We start from the raw sequence: 18,572 nt of genomic DNA, 5'->3' as shown, positions 1-18,572 counted from the left end.
TTTCAGCTAGCTTGTGAAACTGTTTTTCTCAGCAGCTCCATCATGAATAGCAGGAGACTGAACAGATGGTTAATTAAAGAGAATTGAATTTTTGCATGTATCAAGTGTTTGAAAACACACCAGTCTGAAGGGTGACCTAGAGAAGTGTTTTATAAATTAAATATGTTTATTTGTGCTCAACAAATCACATAAACACTGGGAAACCTGCTACATCATGAATGTCCTTTTGGCTGTGATATTTAAGCATATTAAATAATTAGTTCTCTCTATAAATAATAATTTACTCTGACTTCCTCTGCCAGTATTAATAGTAGTTAATACTATGGATTTATCACATTCCCAGCGTTACATTGCATGTAGTGTGAAGAGCAGAGAGGATGAAGTGATAAAGTTCTGGAATGTTCTGCCTGGGGAGGTGGTGGAGTCCCCATCCCTGGGTGTGTTTAACAAAGCCTGGATGTGCACTGGGTGCCAGGGTTTAGTTGAGGTGTTGGGGCTGGGTTGGACTCCATGATCTTGTAGGTCTCTTCCAGCCTTTGGGATTCTGTGAATTCTGTGATAAATAAGAGTTAGGCTGATATTCCTCATGGATTTCCCAAGTCTTCTCTTGCCATGAAGGATTTCAAGTTTGGAAACACTTGGTTAAAAATGTCAGGAAAATTAATCCACACACACCAGAGGTTTATGTCCAAAAAGGGGACAGAGGAGTCCTTTGGCTTTATTCCAATAAAGTGAGAGGCCATGGGGCATTCCCCTGGGGTCCCTCCAATTTTTGGAGGATGCAGCCTCCTTTATATCCTAATTTCTCTTCTCTCTTTCCCTATTTCTGAGATACTTGAGAGGTACAGACTTCCCAAAATGCCTGATACCAAAGATTTCCTTCTAGTGTATAACCCTCTCTTTTAATTTTTAATTCTTATGGAATTTAGGGGCTTTTCTTTCCCATTGTTTATTTCGTCTTTCAATATCCAATTTCATTGGATAAAGTTTATTTGTAGAAACAAATATCTTTTTCCAATCAGTAGAATTGTTTCTTTGTTGATGTCTCAGTGCTAGTTTTACCTACCACCTTGCTTGTAAAGACAAATCCCTCATTCCTTCTCAAAACATTTCTCCCCAAAATACTCAATGAAAATGTTAGGAAAATTAATCCACAAACACCAGAGGTTTATGTCCAAAAAGGGGACAGAGAAGTCCTTTTACTTAATTTGAATCAAGGGAGAGGCCATGGGGCATTCCTCAGATTTGTGGAGGACCCAGCCTCCTTTTTATCCCAATTTCCCAGCTGCATTTCCCTTCTCTCTTTCCCCATTTCTGAGGTACTTGAGAGGTTCAGACTTCCCAGAATGCCTGATACCAAAGATTTCCTTCTAGTGTATAACCCTCTCTTTTAATTTTTAATTCTTATGGAATTTAGAGTTTTTCCTCATTGTTTCTTTCATCTTTCAGAATCCAGTTTCATTTATCAGCAAACCTAAAGTTTATTTGTAAAAGCAAATATGTTTTACCATTGATAAATCAGTAGAATCCTTCCCATTGTTTCCATGATGTCTCAGTGCTAGTTTACCTACCACCTTGCTTGTAAAGGCAAATCCCTCATTCCTCTCAAAAGCATTTCTCCCCACAATACTCAGTGAGGATAAGCTGTGCCTGGTGGTGGCATTGTGCTGGCTGACAGTCCCCCTGTGTGTCCCCAGAAAGTGTTTGCCTCTCGGAAGGAGCTGCTGGAGTACGACCTGCAGCAGCGCGAGGCGGCCACCAAGTCGTCGCGGAGCTCGGCGCTGCCCACGTTCACGGCCAGCCAGTACCGGGCGCTGTCGGTGCTGGGCTGCGGCCACACCTCGTCCACCAAGTGCTACGGCTGCGCCTCGGCCGTCACCGAGCACTGCATCACCCTGCTGCGGGCACTGGCCACCAACGGCGCCATCCGCCACATCCTGGTGGCGCAGGGGCTCATCCGCGAGCTCTTCGACTACAACCTGCGGCGCGGCGCCGCCGCCATGCGCGAGGAGGTGCGGCAGCTGATGTGCCTGCTGACCAGGTGAGAGCTGCTCCGGGCAGCGCCGTGCTTGGGGTGCTGCCTGAGGGCTCCAGCTTTTGTGTTTGCTGGGTATTTTCCATGGATTTGTGACCTCCGAACCCCACACGCAGTACCAGCTGCTGTTCTCCCGTTTGGGGCAGACACAGCAATTCCTCTCCAATTCCTCAAGGAGCCCTCACTGCCTCAGGCCCCCAGAGATTCAACAAAAGGGAGCTGGGGGAGCAAACTTGGGGTGAATGACTTCATTATATGAAGCTGGAATTGGAGGATTAACCCCCAATATGCAAATGGAACAAAGTTATAAAAGTGTGAAAACCCGTGGCCTGTTTTTGTGTGCAGCCCCTGGGGGGCTTCATCTGCCCGAGATATACCTGAGGGCCCTTCACTAAATACTTATTATTCCCTTAGTTTTGTCTGGCCTGTATTTTAGGGTAGTCCCAAAAGGCATCAGGAAAGGCCCCTGAGGAAGGGAAAGCCTCACAGGGAGAGTTACCTTAGAATCTCAAATTGGTCTGGGTTGGAGGGACCTGAGTCCCTCCCCTGCCATGGGTGTGTTGGACAGCAGCAAAGTGTAGCCCCCAACTCCCTGTGCCTTGGTACCAGCTGAGCTGGAATCCCAGGAGCTTTTGGCATTTAGTACAAGCTGAACATAACAGTGTTGTCTTTTTCCTCCTGGAATCAGGGACAATCCAGAGGCCACACAGCAAATGAATGATTTAATCATTGGGAAGGTTTCTGCAGCTCTGAAGGGACACTGGGCAAATCCAGACTTGGTGAGAGACTCCAGTGTTTTCTTGTTTCTTTTTTCTGCTTCTCTAATCGTTGCATCTTCTCTCTTATGATCTGTTTGTAAGAAAAAACTTGAGTTTCAATAGGAAATTATGGGGAAGGGGGGGTACCAGTCATTGGTTTTTTCTGGGTCTGGATTGAAGGCACTGGAGACAGCAGTTCATGTTCACACTCAGGTGTTTATTATTTCTGAAACAGTCTCATTACTGTGAGTTCAGCAGCTCTTCATTAGAAGGCACAAAATGGCCAACAATTTCTTGGTACAAGGGCTTTTAAGACTAAACTGTCCAATTAAGAGCTGACACCTGGATTATTTTCTCTTTTAACCCAATCACTGATCCCAAAGAGCTGCAATGGGGACTTTTCTGCCCAATTACAAAATGCCACCCAAACCCATGGAGAAGAAGGAAGAAGAAGCATGGAGAAGAAACCCAAAACAGCACCCTGTGCCCTCCATCTTGCTGCCATCCACAACACACTAAAAACCCCAAACCCTCAATGTCTCACCAAGTGATCCACCTACACTACTCTCTATAACCTATTTCCCACTTTTGTGGGTTCCAGTCTGTCTTGAAGTCTGGGAAACTTTCTCCATGAATGAGGGTCAAAGTCAGTGCTGCCCTGGGGGTCAGGGCACAGACACAGCAGACACAGAAATATTCCTGTGCCCTGGGTTTGCACGGGAAATGACATATGGGTTTGCACGGGAAATGACATAAATGCCAGAATGCAGCACAGAATTTTGTGCACAGTACTCAGGCAGTTCCCTGCCTCGGCTTTGCCTGTACCTCTCCAGCAGGTCACATCCCCCCAGTGTGCATGCCATTAAGCTAACCTAGATCCACGTGTTTTGCACCTGAGTTGGTTGAAGCTGGGAGGGCAGCAGGGAGTGGGGCAGCCCAGGAGCTGGAGCTGTGTGTGTTGCAGGCCAGCAGCCTGCAGTACGAGATGCTGCTGCTGACAGACTCCATCTCCAAGGAGGACAGCTGCTGGGAGCTGCGCCTGCGCTGCGGTGAGTGTGGGCACCATTGCCCCTCTGAACCCCCCTCAGTGCTGCCCAGAGCTCTGCCAGGATAATGAACAGCCCTCTCTTGCAGCTCTCAGCCTCTTCCTGATGGCAGTGAACATCAAGACCCCGGTGGTTGTTGAGAACATCACCCTCATGTGCCTGCGCATCCTGCAGAAGCTCATCAAGCCACCTGCTCCAACCAGCAAGAAAAACAAGGTACTGCCCTGAGGCTGAGCAAAACCTTGAGAATTTGCTGATTGGAGTGTGGCACGCTGATCTCAGTGAGGAATTGGTTTGTGAGGAAGGCAGGACTTGATTTTCTTGGTCACTGTTCTAGGGAGCCCTGTGACTGTTCATTACACACTGCAAATTACAGATGACTACTTTCTGTTTTTCACTGGGTTTTGGTGACTTTGACCACAGCTGTTGAGGGTTTACTGTTTTCCCCTCAGATCTGAGGGGAATAGACCTACTTCAAAGCCACAGCTTAGTTATTTTGGGCAGGCTTTAGGCTTTCAGCAGCTTTGTAGAATCGAGTACCTAAATGTGAAAGAATTAAGTACTTTTGACTCAGATTTTTAAATACAGAGCTACAGTTCTCATTAAAATATATTGATTGATGGCTGTTGATTTTCATTTAGGATTAGATTTGCAGGAGAGAAGGTATTTTTCTGCTTTGATCTGCCTGTCTGATGATCACAGATGGATGTCAGTGATGGGTTTATTGATATTTCAGTAAGAATTGGAATATCTCTCTTAGTTCACCATTAACAGACACTGCATTACCCTGCTGCTGTCCAAGAGCTGCATTTGCCTCTTCATTTGCCTGTCCCAGCCCCAGGGGTTGCTCTTTGGGAGCAGACTGTGGCTTTCTGAAGAATCACTGAATCACAATTTTTTTATTTGTTAGGATGTGCCCATGGATGCTCTCACCACTGTGAAGCCTTACAGCAATGAAATCCATGCACAGGCTCAGCTGTGGCTCAAGAGGGACCCCAAGGCATCCTATGAAGCTTGGAAGAAGTGCCTCCCTGCCAGAGGTGAGCCCTGTGCCCAGATTTAATAGGAATGTTTTAGTAGGAATATTAATTTAATAAATCTGTGTGTCCCCAGATTTAATAAAGAATCTGCTTCTGTGGAGTTGTGTTGGCTTCTGTCCTGTGACATCTGATTCCATCCTCACATTTAGTCCTTAGAGCTGTAGCACTGACTTTTCTGGGCTGTGTGCCTCAAACCCTAAACAGAAAATGCTCTGTGCCCAAAGAGAATCAGAGACTGTAAAAAATGAAACTTGTTGCTTACTTAAATTGATAGCAGCCAGCTGGAAAGCTGATGGGATTCCTTGAGAGAGGCTCTGGGATTTTCATGAGGCTTGGAACTGAGCATGGCTCTACAGGAGTGCAAATGGCAGCAGGAGGAGATGGGAAGCACTCAGTTCCCAGCTGGAGTTTGGCGAGTTCCAGTAGGAAGACTGGAATAAATAAAATGAAATTCCTCTGGCAGTTTGCAGCTCATGACTGCTGACAGCTCTCTTGGGCTCTGCTCAACATTGCAGGTGCAGATGCCAACGGGAAAACTCCCAGCAAAGCTGAGCTTCACCAGCTCTACTTGTCAGAAAAATACGTCTGGAAGTGGAAGCAGTTCATGAGCCGCCGTGGGAAGAGAACTTGTCCTCTGGATCTCAAGCTGGGACACAACAATTGGCTGAGACAGGTAAAGGTGGGGAGGGCCCAGGGCTCAGTCACACACTGTGGGTGTTTGCTGTCTGGGGAGGCTGGCACTCACTGCCTCTGTTCCCAAGTCAGCTTTGCAGCTGTGCTCCCTCAGAAATGCTGCACCAACGTTAATCTGGGAGTCTGTGGGTTCTTAAACTCTGGGCCTTTGATTGCCATGGTGCTCCTGTGCCTGATGAGCTGCCCCTCTGAGGGTCCTGCAGCACAGCTTTGCTTCCTGTGTGTGTGCACTGGCAGCTCTGTGCACTCTTTAAACACTTTGGTGCTGAGCGGAGCAGGAATTGTCACAGAACCAAGCAAGCGCTGCCACCATGTCACCCAACAGCCCTGTGTTGTCCCTTCCTGTGAGCTGTCACAAGTTCATCTGTGCCCATGGCTCTGACCTGGCTTTTCCTGCCCCTGGCCCAGGTGCTGTTCACTCCTGCCACCCAGGCTGCCCGGCAGGCTGCCTGCACCATCGTGGAGGCCCTGGCCACCATCCCCAGCAGGAAGCAGCAGGTCCTGGATCTCCTCACCAGGTACTCCTGTGCTGCCACTCCTGGCAGCTCCACCAGTGTTTGTCTTCAGTTCCCTGCAGAATCTCTCCCTTCTTGCAGCTTTTCTCACACCTCTCCCTGTATACCTGCAGTTCAGGGCTCTTTTCGAGCTGGATTTTTTACCTTAATTAGCTGGGAGGGTCTGGATTTCGGGAGAGTTGGGGTTTGCTGCCTGGCAATGAGCTCTTGCAGTCTGTACCTTTTCCAGCAGTAAGGATCAGCTGTTCAGCTCTGTGGCCAACATTCCCCCTCTTCAATGGCAGAATAATGAGTGGACTCTGTTCCAGCTGCTGTGACATAACTTACCCAGCTCAGGCTGATGGCACAGTCAGCTCCTTTTGGGGACAAATACTGATTTAGCCAGCAAGTGATGAATATCAGTGATGCTGTTAGCAAGGAGACCTCAGTGCCTCAGGAGGGGATGGATGGATGGATGGATGGATGGATGGATGGATGGATGGATGGATGGATGGGGGATGGATGGATGGATGGATGGGGGATGGATGGATGGGGGATGGATGGATGGATGGATGGATGGAATCCATGGATGGATGGAATCCATGGATGGATGGGGGATGGATGGAATCCATGGATGGATGGATGGATGGATGGATGGATGGATGGATGGATGGATGGATGGATGGAATCCATGGATGGATGATGGATGGATGGATGGATGGATGGATGGATGGAATCCATGGATGGATGATGGATGGATGGATGGATGGATGGATGGATGGATGGATGGATGGATGGATGGATGGATGAATGGATGGAATCCATGGATGGATGGATGATGGATGGATGGAATCCATGGATGGATGGATGATGGATGGATGGATGGAATCCATGGATGGATGGATGGATGGATGGATGGAATCCATGGATGGATGGATGGATGGATGGAATCCATGGATGGATGATGGATGGATGGATGGATGGATGGATGGATGGATGGATGGATGGATGGATGGATGGATGGATGATGGATGGATGGAAGGAATCCATGGATGGATGGATGGATGAATGGATGGAATCCATGGATGGATGGATGGATGGATGGATGGAATCCATGGATGGATGGATGGATGGATGGAATCCATGGATGGATGATGGATGGATGGAATCCATGGATGGATGGATGGATGGATGGATGGAATCCATGGATGGATGGATGGATGCATGGATGGATGGATGGATGGATTGATTGATTTCTGGAGGCTTTTTCTTCCTTTCCACACTGTCCTTAGGCTGGAATGTCAGCTGTGTTTCTCTTTGGGTTGTCAGCCTGTGTTTCTCTCTCCCAGCTACCTGGATGAGCTGAGCATTGCTGGTGAATGTGCTGCTGAGTACCTGGCCCTGTACCAGAAGCTCATCAAACCTGCCCACTGGAAGGTCTACCTGGCAGCCAGAGGGGTTCTGCCCTACATTGGCAGCCTCATCACCAAGGTATGGGTTTGTGTGCAGGAAATGACCTGTTAGCTTGGCTTTTTTTTGCTTTTGAAATTCCATCCCTTTGTTCAGTGCCCTGTTGCTGACCCTGCCAGGCTCTCAAGTTCACACTTCAGTGCTGGCACCTCTGAACAGAGGGAGCCACGGGGGTTTTAGCCCCAGCTGGAGAATTCTTTAATTCTTTAACACTTCAATTAACTGCTCTGGGATTGTCAATATTGCTGCACTGCCTTGGCACTGTTGTGCAGCTCCCAGGCTGGGCTCTGAGGGCCCTTGGGGACAGGGAGGGATCAGGTGTGCTGCCATTGCTGGAGAAATGGAATTACAGCCTTTGGAGGAGCAGCACTCTGGGTTTACAGTGTTCAGAGTGGTGGGAGTTTCTGTGGGGGTCCCTGCACTCCAGAGGGGCAGGTGGCTCTCTCCATGTCAGTGGTGGCTCTGAGTGCTCCTGGAGGGCCACTAGAGCCAAGCAGAGCCAGCAGGGAGAAAATGAAGGGATATTTGTGGCAGCTTTCCTCTCTTTTTCCCTTTTCCTCCCTGCTGTTGCAGTTGTGCTTTCATTTTCTGAGTTCTTTGCACTCTGTGTTAGACACCCCAAAGGTTATTGGCATTGCAGGGCCATCTTGGCCTAACAGGCTGTTAATGATTTTAATTATTTGCAGGAAATAGCTCGTTTGCTGGCCTTGGAGGAAGCAACTCTGAGCACGGATTTGCAGCAGGGATATGCCCTGAAGAGCCTCACAGGTATTCAGTGGGCCTGCAGCAGGGTTAGAGCTGGGGATCATTGTTCTCTAACAGCTGTGGCAGAATTTCAGAGAGATCTCATTCAGCTGTGTTGCCATTGTCAGCACTGGATTTTTGCCATCGATTTAGCACTTAATCTCTAAATGGATTTTTCCATAATTTTTTTGTGGTCAGTAAGAGTTTTTAGCTGAACTGTGGTAACACACCAGGCAAGCTTCATCATTTCACTTTATTACATAATCCCTGGCACCACTGTAAACACTGCTGCTTTATTCCTACCTGTTGTTCTTGCCTCCCAGTTCTATGGGAGCTTTGCTTTTATCTTCTAGGGTGTACACCCTGTTACAAAAATGTGTTGGAAATGGAAATACCTCGTGAACTAGATCATTGTTTTTTGTATCCTCTTTCACATTCTTCAGCCATTAGTGGGTGAATCCATAAAGCCTGGCTTCTTGCAAGAAGCAGCATGTTGATCAGTGTGTCATGGGAAAGAATCCTTGTGTTTGCTGATTCTTTGCTTTATTGTAGGAGTGACCAGTTTGCTGATGTCACTGATAACTCATTTCACATCACCAGAGGTATTAGAAGTATGACAAGAGGAGCAGTCATCTGCTTTTGGAATAGCTTGTGACAGGAAAATGCCAGAGAGTGCAGAATTTTGCATCAAGCACACAGGAAACTCCTTAGGCTCTTTCCTCATTCCCAAACTAGTTTTCATGTGTTACAATTTGCAAGCCAAGCCAAGGCTTTTGCCTGCAACCACCCAGTTCACAGGAATGAGCATTAAACCCCAGAGTGATGGGAGCTGGAACAAGCCATTTTTGTGATACTGTGCCCTGTTTGCTGCTTTGAAATTTAGAAATCAGATTCTCTCCCACCTGCCTTGTGGGGGTCCCAGTTTCAGGGTACCAGTTGTGGGTTTCCCCAGGTCTGGATTGAAAGCACTGGAGACAGTAATTCATGTTTGGACTCAGGTGTTTATTGTTTCTTATCAGTAAAACAGTCTCACTACTGTGAGTTGGGCAGCTTTTCATCAGAAGGCACAAAATGGCCAACAACCTCTTGGTACAAGGGCTTTTAAGACTAAACTATCCAATTAAGAGCTGACACCTGGATTATTTTCTCTTTTAACCCAAAGAGCTGCAATGGGGACTTTTCTGCCCAATTACAAAATGTCCCCCAAACCCATGGAGAAGAAGGAAGAAGAAGCATGAAGAATAAACCCAGGACAACACCCTGTGCCCTCCATCTTGCTTCCATTCACAACATACAATTTCTCACCCAGTGACACACCTACACTGCTCTCTATAATCTATTTCACACTTTTGTGGATTCCAGTCTATCTTGAAGTCTGGAAAACTTTCTCCATGAATGAGGGTCAGAGTCAGTGCTGCCCTGGGGGTCAGGGCACCCCAGAACAGACACAGAAATATTCCCAGTGCCCTGGGTTTGCACACTGCCTGAATTTCTGTGTCTTTCCAGGTCTCCTCTCTTCCTTTGTGGAGGTGGAGTCCATCAAGAGGCACTTCAAGAGCCGCCTGGTGGGCACGGTGCTCAACGGGTACCTGTGCCTGAGGAAGCTGGTGGTGCAGAGGACAAAGCTGATTGATGAGACCCAGGACATGCTGCTGGAGATGCTGGAGGACATGACAACAGGTAAAACCACCTCTGTTCCATAAATCCAGCTTTAGGATAAACCAAGGTGGAAAAGCAGAGCAGCCACACAAAGAACTTGTCTAAATGACTGCTGTGATCAGGGGGGTTTATGGCTTCCAGTATTTTCTGTTGGCACAGAGCAGTTGAACAGCATTCCTGGTCACCTCTTACCTTCCAGGAATCTCAGCCTCCTCATTTTTATGGGGCTGTTTTTTTACTGCAGCCCAGCCATGCAGAGTAACCCTACCAAAGAAATACCTTCCATCTTTCACAGAGTGGATTCACAAAAGGAGAGAGCACCAAATTGTGGGGCTGGCTGCAGAAGGGTTTACTGCATGTGCTGAGTTAAAGGGGAATCTATAAAATTGACTGCAGTGTCCATTCTAAAGCTTCCTTTTGTTGGCAGGCACAGAGTCAGAGACCAAGGCGTTCATGGCAGTGTGCATAGAGACTGCCAAGCGCTACAGCCTCGACGACTACAGGACCCCAGTGTTCATCTTTGAGAGGCTCTGCAGCATCATCTACCCTGTGAGTGGGGCAGGGGCACACTGCCCACACTGCCTGAGCACAGCCCTGAAATGCTTTGGGAAGGGGCTTAAGGATTGTCCATGGCAGGGACACCTTCCATGATCCCAGGGTGCTCCCAGCCCAGCCGTGGGCATTGCAGGGGTCCAGGGGCAGCCACAGCTTCTCTGGGCACCCTGTGCCAGGGCCTGCCCACTCTTCCCAATGTCTGACCTAAATTTCTCCTTTTTCAGTTTGAACCCATTCCCCCTTGTCCTGTCACTCCAGCTCCTGATGAAAAGTCCCTCTCTGGCTTTCCTGCAGTCAGTTTTACACCATAGAAGGTGTTGTGGTGTCTCCACACAACCTTCTCCTCTCCAGGCTGAACATTCCCAATGTCCCAGCCTGTCTCCATAGGGGAGGTGCTCCAGTCCCCTCCATGGCCTGCTCTGCCCTTGCTCCAACAATTCCCTGAGTTCTCATGTTGAGAACACCAGAACTGTGTGCAGTGCTCCAGGTGGGGTCCCATGATAGAGGAGGAGAATCAGCACCAAGCACCTCTAGCACCCCAAGATCTGGTTCCTTTTCCCAGGAGCAGCTGTGTCTGCAGTCATGATTCACCATTAGCCAGTGGAGAGCTGTGCCCCAGTGATTCCCTTTGGGGGGTTCAGGTTCCCTGAGGAATTTGGTTGCTCAGTGATCCTGACCATCCTCAGTGTGGCATGCAGAGCAGATGCACCGGTGGGGAAAGGACTGAAGGTTTAGGAACATTCTCCCTTTAAAATGCAGCAATGGGAGCATGGCTAGGGAAAAACTGACTCACTGTGTGTCTGCTGCTGCTCTTTAGGAGGAGAATGAAGTCACTGAGTTCTTTGTCACCCTGGAGAAAGATCCCCAGCAGGAAGATTTCCTGCAGGGCAGGATGCCAGGGAATCCCTACAGCAGTAACGAGCCTGGCATCGGGCCCCTCATGAGGGACATCAAGAACAAGATCTGCCAGGACTGTGACCTGGTGGCTCTGCTGGAGGATGACAGTGGCATGGAGGTGAGAATTTCTGGAGGTGGGGATTGCTTGCACAGACCTGTGGGATGCTGGTTTTGGGCAGCTGGTGGTTGCTGGGGTGGTGATGTAACAACCTGAGCTTGTTCTTGACTTGTTCTTCTCTCCCTTTCAGCTGTTGGTGAACAACAAGATCATCAGTCTGGATCTGCCTGTGGCTGAGGTCTACAAGAAGGTGTGGTGTCCCACAAACGAGGTGTGTGTTACCTTTGTTCAAGTTAACAGCACAGAGCAGCTGTCCTTCACATCAACAAAAAAAATGAGGAAAAATCAAAACCACACGCGTCAGGATTTATTTCCTGGCATATAATTTATTGGGTGTAACTGCTCAGCAATTTTTGGTGCTCTGTTAGGACAGATTGTGCGCGGCCCTGCAACGTGAGTGATTGCAGAGCACTGCCCCAGGTGAGCTGTGTCCTGTGCCACTCGTGACTCTTTATGAGGAGCAGCTCTCCCTGTGCTCCCCTGGGGAGAGCTGAGCCTTTCAGTGCCTTTCAGAGCACATTTCACACTCCATCTGCACACAAAAGTTTTGTGTGTGTGCACACAAGGACACCAGACTGCTCCCTCAGTCTGTGCTTTGGGGGTGAGCCCAAGTTATTTATGCACAGAGCATCCAGTGCTTCTCCATATTTGCACTTCTGCTCTCATGTTTTTCATCAGGATCTCAAGCACTTGGCAGATTCATCCTTTTTTTGTTTTTCATTGTATGTGTTGTGTGTTTTTCACTTGAATGGACCCAGCAGAATGGGTCCAGTCCACCATGTCATCCTGAGCTTGTTCCAGAGGTGGCTGTGTCCAGATCAAGCTCTTCCCTTCTTTCCTTGTGACCATTCCAATAACTCCCACCGAGACCATCAGGCTCAAGCTTGCCCACTGCAAATATATTTTTAGAGGCACTTGAGATCATAAAACGAGACTGATTTGTCCAGCATTTCTTGGTCATTCCTCATTTCCTCCTGGCCTCAGATCACCTTTGAAACCTCCATTTCTGAAGCCATTTGTGGGAACTACTCAAACAAAGTGCCAGTTAGCAGTGAATGATGATAAAATGGGTCTCATTAAGCTTTATTTCAGGAACAAAGCCTGCAAAATCAAGCCCAAACCTTGTGACAGTGATAATTTTTTAACTTGGAAAGGGGGACGAGGTGCTGGTGTTAATCTGTGAGCTCTGATTTGAATCCTGACCGAGTGCTGGTGGGATGCTCCCCATGCTGCCCCTGGAGGAGCTGTTCCGTGGGATGCCGTGCAGCTCTCCTGTAGGGAGGCAGCTCAGCTGCTGAAAGGCAGAGTTTGCTCAGCATTCCTGGGGATGAACAGCTTTCATCTGTCTTCCTTTGTGAGCACCTCCTGGAGCCGCAGCTCCCGTTCCCTGGGAGCGACAGGCTCACAAGAAACGCAACCTCAGGCCCCTTTTTGTTTCCCTTGTCTCTCAGTGGCTTTTTTTGTTCATCTGCCGTTTTACCAGGGCCCCTGTGGTGTTAATTGCTGGTCGCCAGCGTGGCCTTTGAGCAGATCTTCCCCCCGGGGCTTTCCCTGTGCTTATGTATTTGCTGTGACATTAAGCACTGCTTATTCCACATTAGGCTTAGCACGATCCCTGACAGGTTTTCTCTTGCAAGGTCTCCTGCTCCCAAATCTGGGATTTTTCTTTTCTGCTTTTTATTCAGACCTATGGATTAAAAATGGAAAGTTTCATGATATGCTGTCAGTATTTCCAGCTGGAAATGCATCTGGAAAAGTGTCCCTTTCTCAGGGTAACAGCACAGCTTCTTGGCTGTATCAGTGATGTACTGTCTTACTGAAAGCTCATTAAATTGCCTTTTACTCCTCTTCCATTTGCCATCACTGCAGATTTTATCTCTTTGAAAGCTTTCATCCAATTAGCCTGTCCTGCTTCATTTCCTGGGCTGTGCCTGTTCCCTGGATTTCCCAGGTATGCTGTGCCATACCCCAGAGGAGAGGTTGCCATGGAAAGCAGGTGAACCCATTTTCCATGGCTGCATCTTTCACTGGTGCTGAAGGAAAGCTGGAGGAGATGGAAGGAGGAAGAGACTGTTTATCACCAGTCTGTCAATTCACTGGCAGTGCCAAGAAAAGCTGGGCAGACCAAGGGATGAGTGACTGATGTTTTTGCAGGTGGCTCTGTTGTTTTTAATTCATCTCAGGAACAGGAAAATGAGGGAGTGAAAGATTTCCCCGTGCTAGCATCAGCAGGTGGAACAGCACGAGGGAGAGCTGGGGCTGGAGTGTCTGCACACACTGGAACCAGAGCCAGGCTTGTGTCCAAGTGGCCAGAGACAGAATGAATGAAAAGCTGTGCTCTTGCAGGGGGAGCCCATGAGGATCATTTACCGCATGCGGGGGTTACTGGGAGATGCCACGGAGGAATTCATCGAGTCCCTCGACTCCACCACTGGTAATGCATTTGTCTGCTGAAAGCTGGGATTAGATTTGAAATCTGAGGTTTGCTGCAGAGCAATGACATTATTATCCTCACAGCAGTGAGCTTAAAGTTGATTGACGTTGCTTTTGCTGCTTTTACCTGCTTCACCTCGAGTGAAGGAGGATTTTACCAGTGCTTTAAAGCTGTGCTTCAGATGTGAGCACTTGCTTGGCACGGGGACCGTTCTGCCCAGCCCTTCTTCATATCTCTGCTCTTAATTCTTTTTGAATTCAATACAAGTGAAGTGCCTGGAATTGCTGGGAAATGTGTGCTGCTCTGCTCTGCATTTCTGTGTGTCCCGCTGTGGCTGCTCCTGTCCTCACCACTGTGTCTGTCCTGCAGATGAGGAGGAGGATGAGGAAGAGGTGTATAAGATGGCAGGGGTGATGGCCCCATGTGGAGGCCTGGAGTGCATGCTCAACAGACTGACTGGCATCAAGGACTTCAAACAGGGCCGGCACCTCTTAACTGTGAGTGTCCCTTTGGCACTGGGGTCAGGAGTTATGGGGAGGAAAATTCCACAGACATCCCTGAGGTTCAGACAATCTCCCTTGAGCTGGAACAGCTCTTTTGCTCTCCTGTTCTTTTTGGGTAACAATTCCTTACAAAACTTGAAATGTCTAGAGCCTGAGGAGTTGGTAAGACTAAATCCTGTCTTGCTGGAGGAATTGTTTTCTGCCTTGGCCATATCTGAAAACCAAATTTGTGCTAAGAGATATATATACACATATATATTTATGTGAAAATCTGGGGGTACTGTATCCCAGCAGTCTGGATATCAGGTCTATTATTATATTAAACTATTACTTCAGTTTCAGCAAAATCCCCCCTCGTTGGGAAGTCCCACAGAGAATCCCTTTGTGCATTTTGCAGGTGCTGTTAAAACTCTTCAGTTACTGTGTGAAGGTGAAAATCAACCGGCAGCAGCTGGTCAAGCCAGAGATGAACACTTTGAATGTCATGCTGGGGACTCTCAACTTGGTAAGGACAGCCTTGACTTCCACAAGTGGTTTTTCCATGGATTCCAGTGAGTTTAAGCTACTTCTGCCTGCCCTGCTGCCTTGTGACAGCTACAGGAGATGGGAAACATTGCTGTGCTGGCACTGCAAATTATCCTTTGGACATTCCTTATCTGTTATGGTGGGAGTGTGGGGCAGTTAAACCAGCTGGTGTCCCAGTGCCCACCTCAAACCAGTGACTGCTGGTGTCCCAGTGCCCCTTCCCACCCCAAACCAGTGACTGCTGGTGTTCCCCTGAGCACTGCCATGTCTTGCAGGCTCTGGTGGCTGAGCAGGAGAGCAAGGACAGTGGGGGAGCAGCAGTGGCAGAGCAGGTGCTCAGCATCATGGAGATCATTCTGGATGAATCCAACGCGGAGCCCCTGAGCGAGGACAAGGTGAGTGGCTCCTTTCCCTGGATTCAGGCCTTGCACAGCCCTGCTCACAGGGATGCTGAGCTGAGGAGCTGGAGGGCAGTGCTGCTGGAGTCTGACCCTCGTTCCACTTCTGGCAGGTCTTGGCAGGCCCTGGGGAAGGGCTCGAGGAGGGCCCTGAACCAAAAGCACAGCGAGGCTGCGTCAGGATGAGTCTTGCATGGTTGGGTGAGGGTTGTTAGGCACTGCTTGGATCCTTTCCTGCCTGTTTTGGGCCACGGGCCAGTGAGAGACAAGAAAAGACACAGCTTGGCCTTGTTTTTTGGAGTGTTTTTGTATGTGTTGAAAACATGATTGATTTTCCAGCTAATTGAGAATAAAACTGTTTCTCATCTAGAGAACAAGAAGAGCTTCTCACTCATCTTTTGAAGCTGTGGGTGAACAGGAATCTGGTGTGCTTCGGGTTGGAATTATTAGACTTTTGGCTGGAAAATGCTTTAACAGCACGTGGAATAAGCCAGGAGTTGGTGCAGCCATTCCAGGAGACCTCTGGGAACGAGACTAAATTTTATTTTTATCAGTGACCACCCCTTCACAACAGGAGCAGCCCACCAGCTCCCAGAGCGAGAATTTCCTTGTAGATTTATTGACTATAAATCCTGCTGCTTTTGCTTCACAGGGCAACCTCCTCCTGACAGGGGACAAGGACCAGCTGGTGATGCTGCTGGACCAGATCAACAGCACCTTTGTGCGCTCCAACCTGAGCGTGCTGCAGGGGCTGCTGCGCATCATCCCCTACCTGAGCTTCGGCGAGATGGAGAAGATGCAGATCCTGGTGGATCGCTTCAAGCCCTACTGCAACTTTGATAAGTATGTTGGCACAGCTCAGCTAAAAGCACCTGAAATGGTTTTAGTGACACATCCCTGCCTTCATCTCCTCGTTGGTGCTACTCCAGTCTAATGCCAGGTGTCGGGTGCAGGGAAAACTCGGGGCTTAATAGGAGTTATTAGCAAGTTCTGTTTATGAAGAGAGCATTAGACACTTATACAGCAAGTAATAAGCTCATGAATATTCTGTAATTTACACTGTTTATTGGTTACACTACAACATTAGCTCTTCTCTGTTCTTTAGGGGTTACATCTCTCTTTTCTCGTGTCTCCTTCACTATTTGCTATCATACTACAGATAGGTTTCAGGACATGCTATCTAGCAAGTGCAAAACTCAAAATAAGCTACAGCTTTGTACTTTTCCAATCTCTAGTCAACTAAAATTCACACAGCCAGGCTTCAGCTTCATTTCCTCTTTCACTTCTGAGCTATTTTTGAAAGAAATGTGTGAGCTCTAGCTTGAGAAATAGGTCTTTAGAGAGCATTTTGAGGTGACAGGGGCCTGAATAGCTTTTTGAGCTGGGGCAGGTACACCATTCAGTGAGAATTGCAGGCACAGTTACCATCTCTTCTCTTTGTTCAGGTATGATGAGGAGCACAGTGGAGATGATAAAGTTTTCCTGGACTGCTTCTGTAAAATAGCAGCAGGAATAAAGAACAACAGCAACGGCCATCAGCTGAAAGATCTCATCCTGCAGAAGGGGATTACACAGAATGCCCTGGATTACATGAAAAAGCACATTCCAAGTGCAAAGAAGTAAGAGTCATTATTTAATGTGTGTGGTTAATGTGTGTGACTGCCCTGGACATCCTCCTCATCCCATCACCACAATCTCCCAAGAAACCCATGAACAAGGGAGCATTCAGAGCTGTGATGCAGAGTTCTGGTGAGGCAGTGCACGTATAGGGATGACCTAAAAACCCTGAAATCTTCCCATTTGATACCCATCCAAGCTGATTTCTTGGATATCTCAATCCTTGTGTTTCCTGCCTGTCCCCTCCTGTTGCACAGCAACAGAGTTTGTGCTGTTGGTAGCCAGCTCATGAACACAAATCCCCAGGCTCAGAGCTGGCACCGTGGCCGTGCACAGCGTGGGAGTGGGAGTGTGACTGTCCCTTCATTAGTGAGCTGAGCAGGGACACGGGGGAGGGAGCCATGCTGCTGGCTGGGACACTCCCCCAGCTGCTGCCTGTTATATTCCATGCAGTTTGGATGCAGACATATGGAAGAGGTTCTTATCTCGACCTGCACTTCCTTTTATCCTGCGCCTGCTCCGAGGCCTCGCGACGCAGCACCCTGCAACACAGGTGAGCCCAGGGCCCTGGCACTCTGCTCTGGGGCTGCAGCTCAGCAGAAACTCCTCTAAGAGTTGGCTCTACACTCATTTTTGATGGGTTTTGTTTTGCCATCCTCATCACAGTTGGAACAGTTTTGCTCACAACTTTTTTCCGCCGGAAGGTTTTGGTTCTGGTTTGAAGGGAATTCTGTTTGGGGGATAAAGCAGAGAGAAGATCCAGTTCTCCTGGGCTTACCTCTTATAAGAATGTGAAATTCTTATAAGAATTGTTAATTCTGTTTGGAATCTCAAAGTAGGCATAGGTGTGGAAGCTGTTCAAGTATTCCCTGGGCAAGTTCTGCCTTTGCAGAGCATCCTGTGGGTTTTTTGTGTCACATGACAAGATTGGGAACATGACTCTGTGTCTGTGTCTTGGTGCCTTGAGCCTCTGCTGGGCAGCTTCAGGCATCATCTGGAAAAGTCAGAGATTCTGATTTGAATATTTCCTCCTGCTGTGTGGTGTGAGATTGACACACCAGTGTGAAGAGAAGGTAATTATTGATAAGCTCCCCAGGATGTGATTGTTGGTGTTTGAAGGCATCAATACAGCGTCTTACACAAAATAAACATTTTATCCAACATCCCCATCTGAGCTGGTAATGACCAGTGCAGAGGCAAATTGCCCCAGACTGACACACAGCTTTTAGGGCCCAGGAGCATTAAAAAAGGAAGGAGCAGTGGTTGCAGCTCAGTGCTGTGCCCAGCTGTCCCTGCAGGATTAGGGGGGACAGTCTCTGTCCCGAGTCCCCTCCTCCTGAGCAGTGCTGTGCTCCCACCCCCCAGGTGCTAATAGGAACAGACTCCATCTCCAACCTGCACAAACTGGAGCAGGTGTCGAGTGATGAAGGCATTGGGACGTTGGCAGAGAACCTCCTGGAGGCTCTGAGGGAGCACCCCGAGGTGAACAAGAAGATCGACGCCGCGCGGAAGGAGACGCGCGCCGAGAAGAAGAGGATGGCCATGGCCATGAGGCAGAAGGCCCTGGGCACCCTGGGCATGACGGT

At 48.5% G+C, this 18,572-nt stretch overlaps 1 protein-coding gene across 5 annotated transcripts in view; it reads left to right on the top strand.

Annotated features, from left to right (window-relative positions):
• The window catches only part of UBR4 (ubiquitin protein ligase E3 component n-recognin 4), a 104,008-nt gene that overhangs the window by 72,401 nt on the left and 13,035 nt on the right, over nucleotides 1–18,572 (top strand). For all 5 annotated transcript variants that reach the window (XM_074558732.1, XM_074558731.1, XM_074558730.1 and 2 more), the window contains 21 exons: nucleotides 1,698–2,041; nucleotides 2,724–2,814; nucleotides 3,758–3,842; nucleotides 3,928–4,055; nucleotides 4,750–4,879; nucleotides 5,395–5,552; nucleotides 5,981–6,090; nucleotides 7,416–7,557; nucleotides 8,223–8,304; nucleotides 9,787–9,960; nucleotides 10,367–10,488; nucleotides 11,312–11,509; nucleotides 11,640–11,720; nucleotides 13,856–13,943; nucleotides 14,313–14,440; nucleotides 14,844–14,951; nucleotides 15,247–15,366; nucleotides 16,022–16,212; nucleotides 16,815–16,988; nucleotides 17,440–17,539; nucleotides 18,352–18,570. In XM_074558732.1, the coding sequence (XP_074414833.1) occupies nucleotides 1,698–2,041; nucleotides 2,724–2,814; nucleotides 3,758–3,842; nucleotides 3,928–4,055; nucleotides 4,750–4,879; nucleotides 5,395–5,552; nucleotides 5,981–6,090; nucleotides 7,416–7,557; nucleotides 8,223–8,304; nucleotides 9,787–9,960; nucleotides 10,367–10,488; nucleotides 11,312–11,509; nucleotides 11,640–11,720; nucleotides 13,856–13,943; nucleotides 14,313–14,440; nucleotides 14,844–14,951; nucleotides 15,247–15,366; nucleotides 16,022–16,212; nucleotides 16,815–16,988; nucleotides 17,440–17,539; nucleotides 18,352–18,570 (2,973 nt within the window). The remainder of the gene's footprint in view (nucleotides 1–1,697; nucleotides 2,042–2,723; nucleotides 2,815–3,757; nucleotides 3,843–3,927; nucleotides 4,056–4,749; nucleotides 4,880–5,394; nucleotides 5,553–5,980; nucleotides 6,091–7,415; nucleotides 7,558–8,222; nucleotides 8,305–9,786; nucleotides 9,961–10,366; nucleotides 10,489–11,311; nucleotides 11,510–11,639; nucleotides 11,721–13,855; nucleotides 13,944–14,312; nucleotides 14,441–14,843; nucleotides 14,952–15,246; nucleotides 15,367–16,021; nucleotides 16,213–16,814; nucleotides 16,989–17,439; nucleotides 17,540–18,351; nucleotides 18,571–18,572) is intronic.

The sequence above is a fragment of the Zonotrichia albicollis genome, chromosome 25, assembly GCF_047830755.1.
Source record: "Zonotrichia albicollis isolate bZonAlb1 chromosome 25, bZonAlb1.hap1, whole genome shotgun sequence".
NCBI classification, from domain to species: Eukaryota; Metazoa; Chordata; class Aves; order Passeriformes; family Passerellidae; genus Zonotrichia; species Zonotrichia albicollis.
Note: the sequence above shows the minus strand (reverse complement) of the source record. Positions and strands in the feature narration are given on the sequence as shown.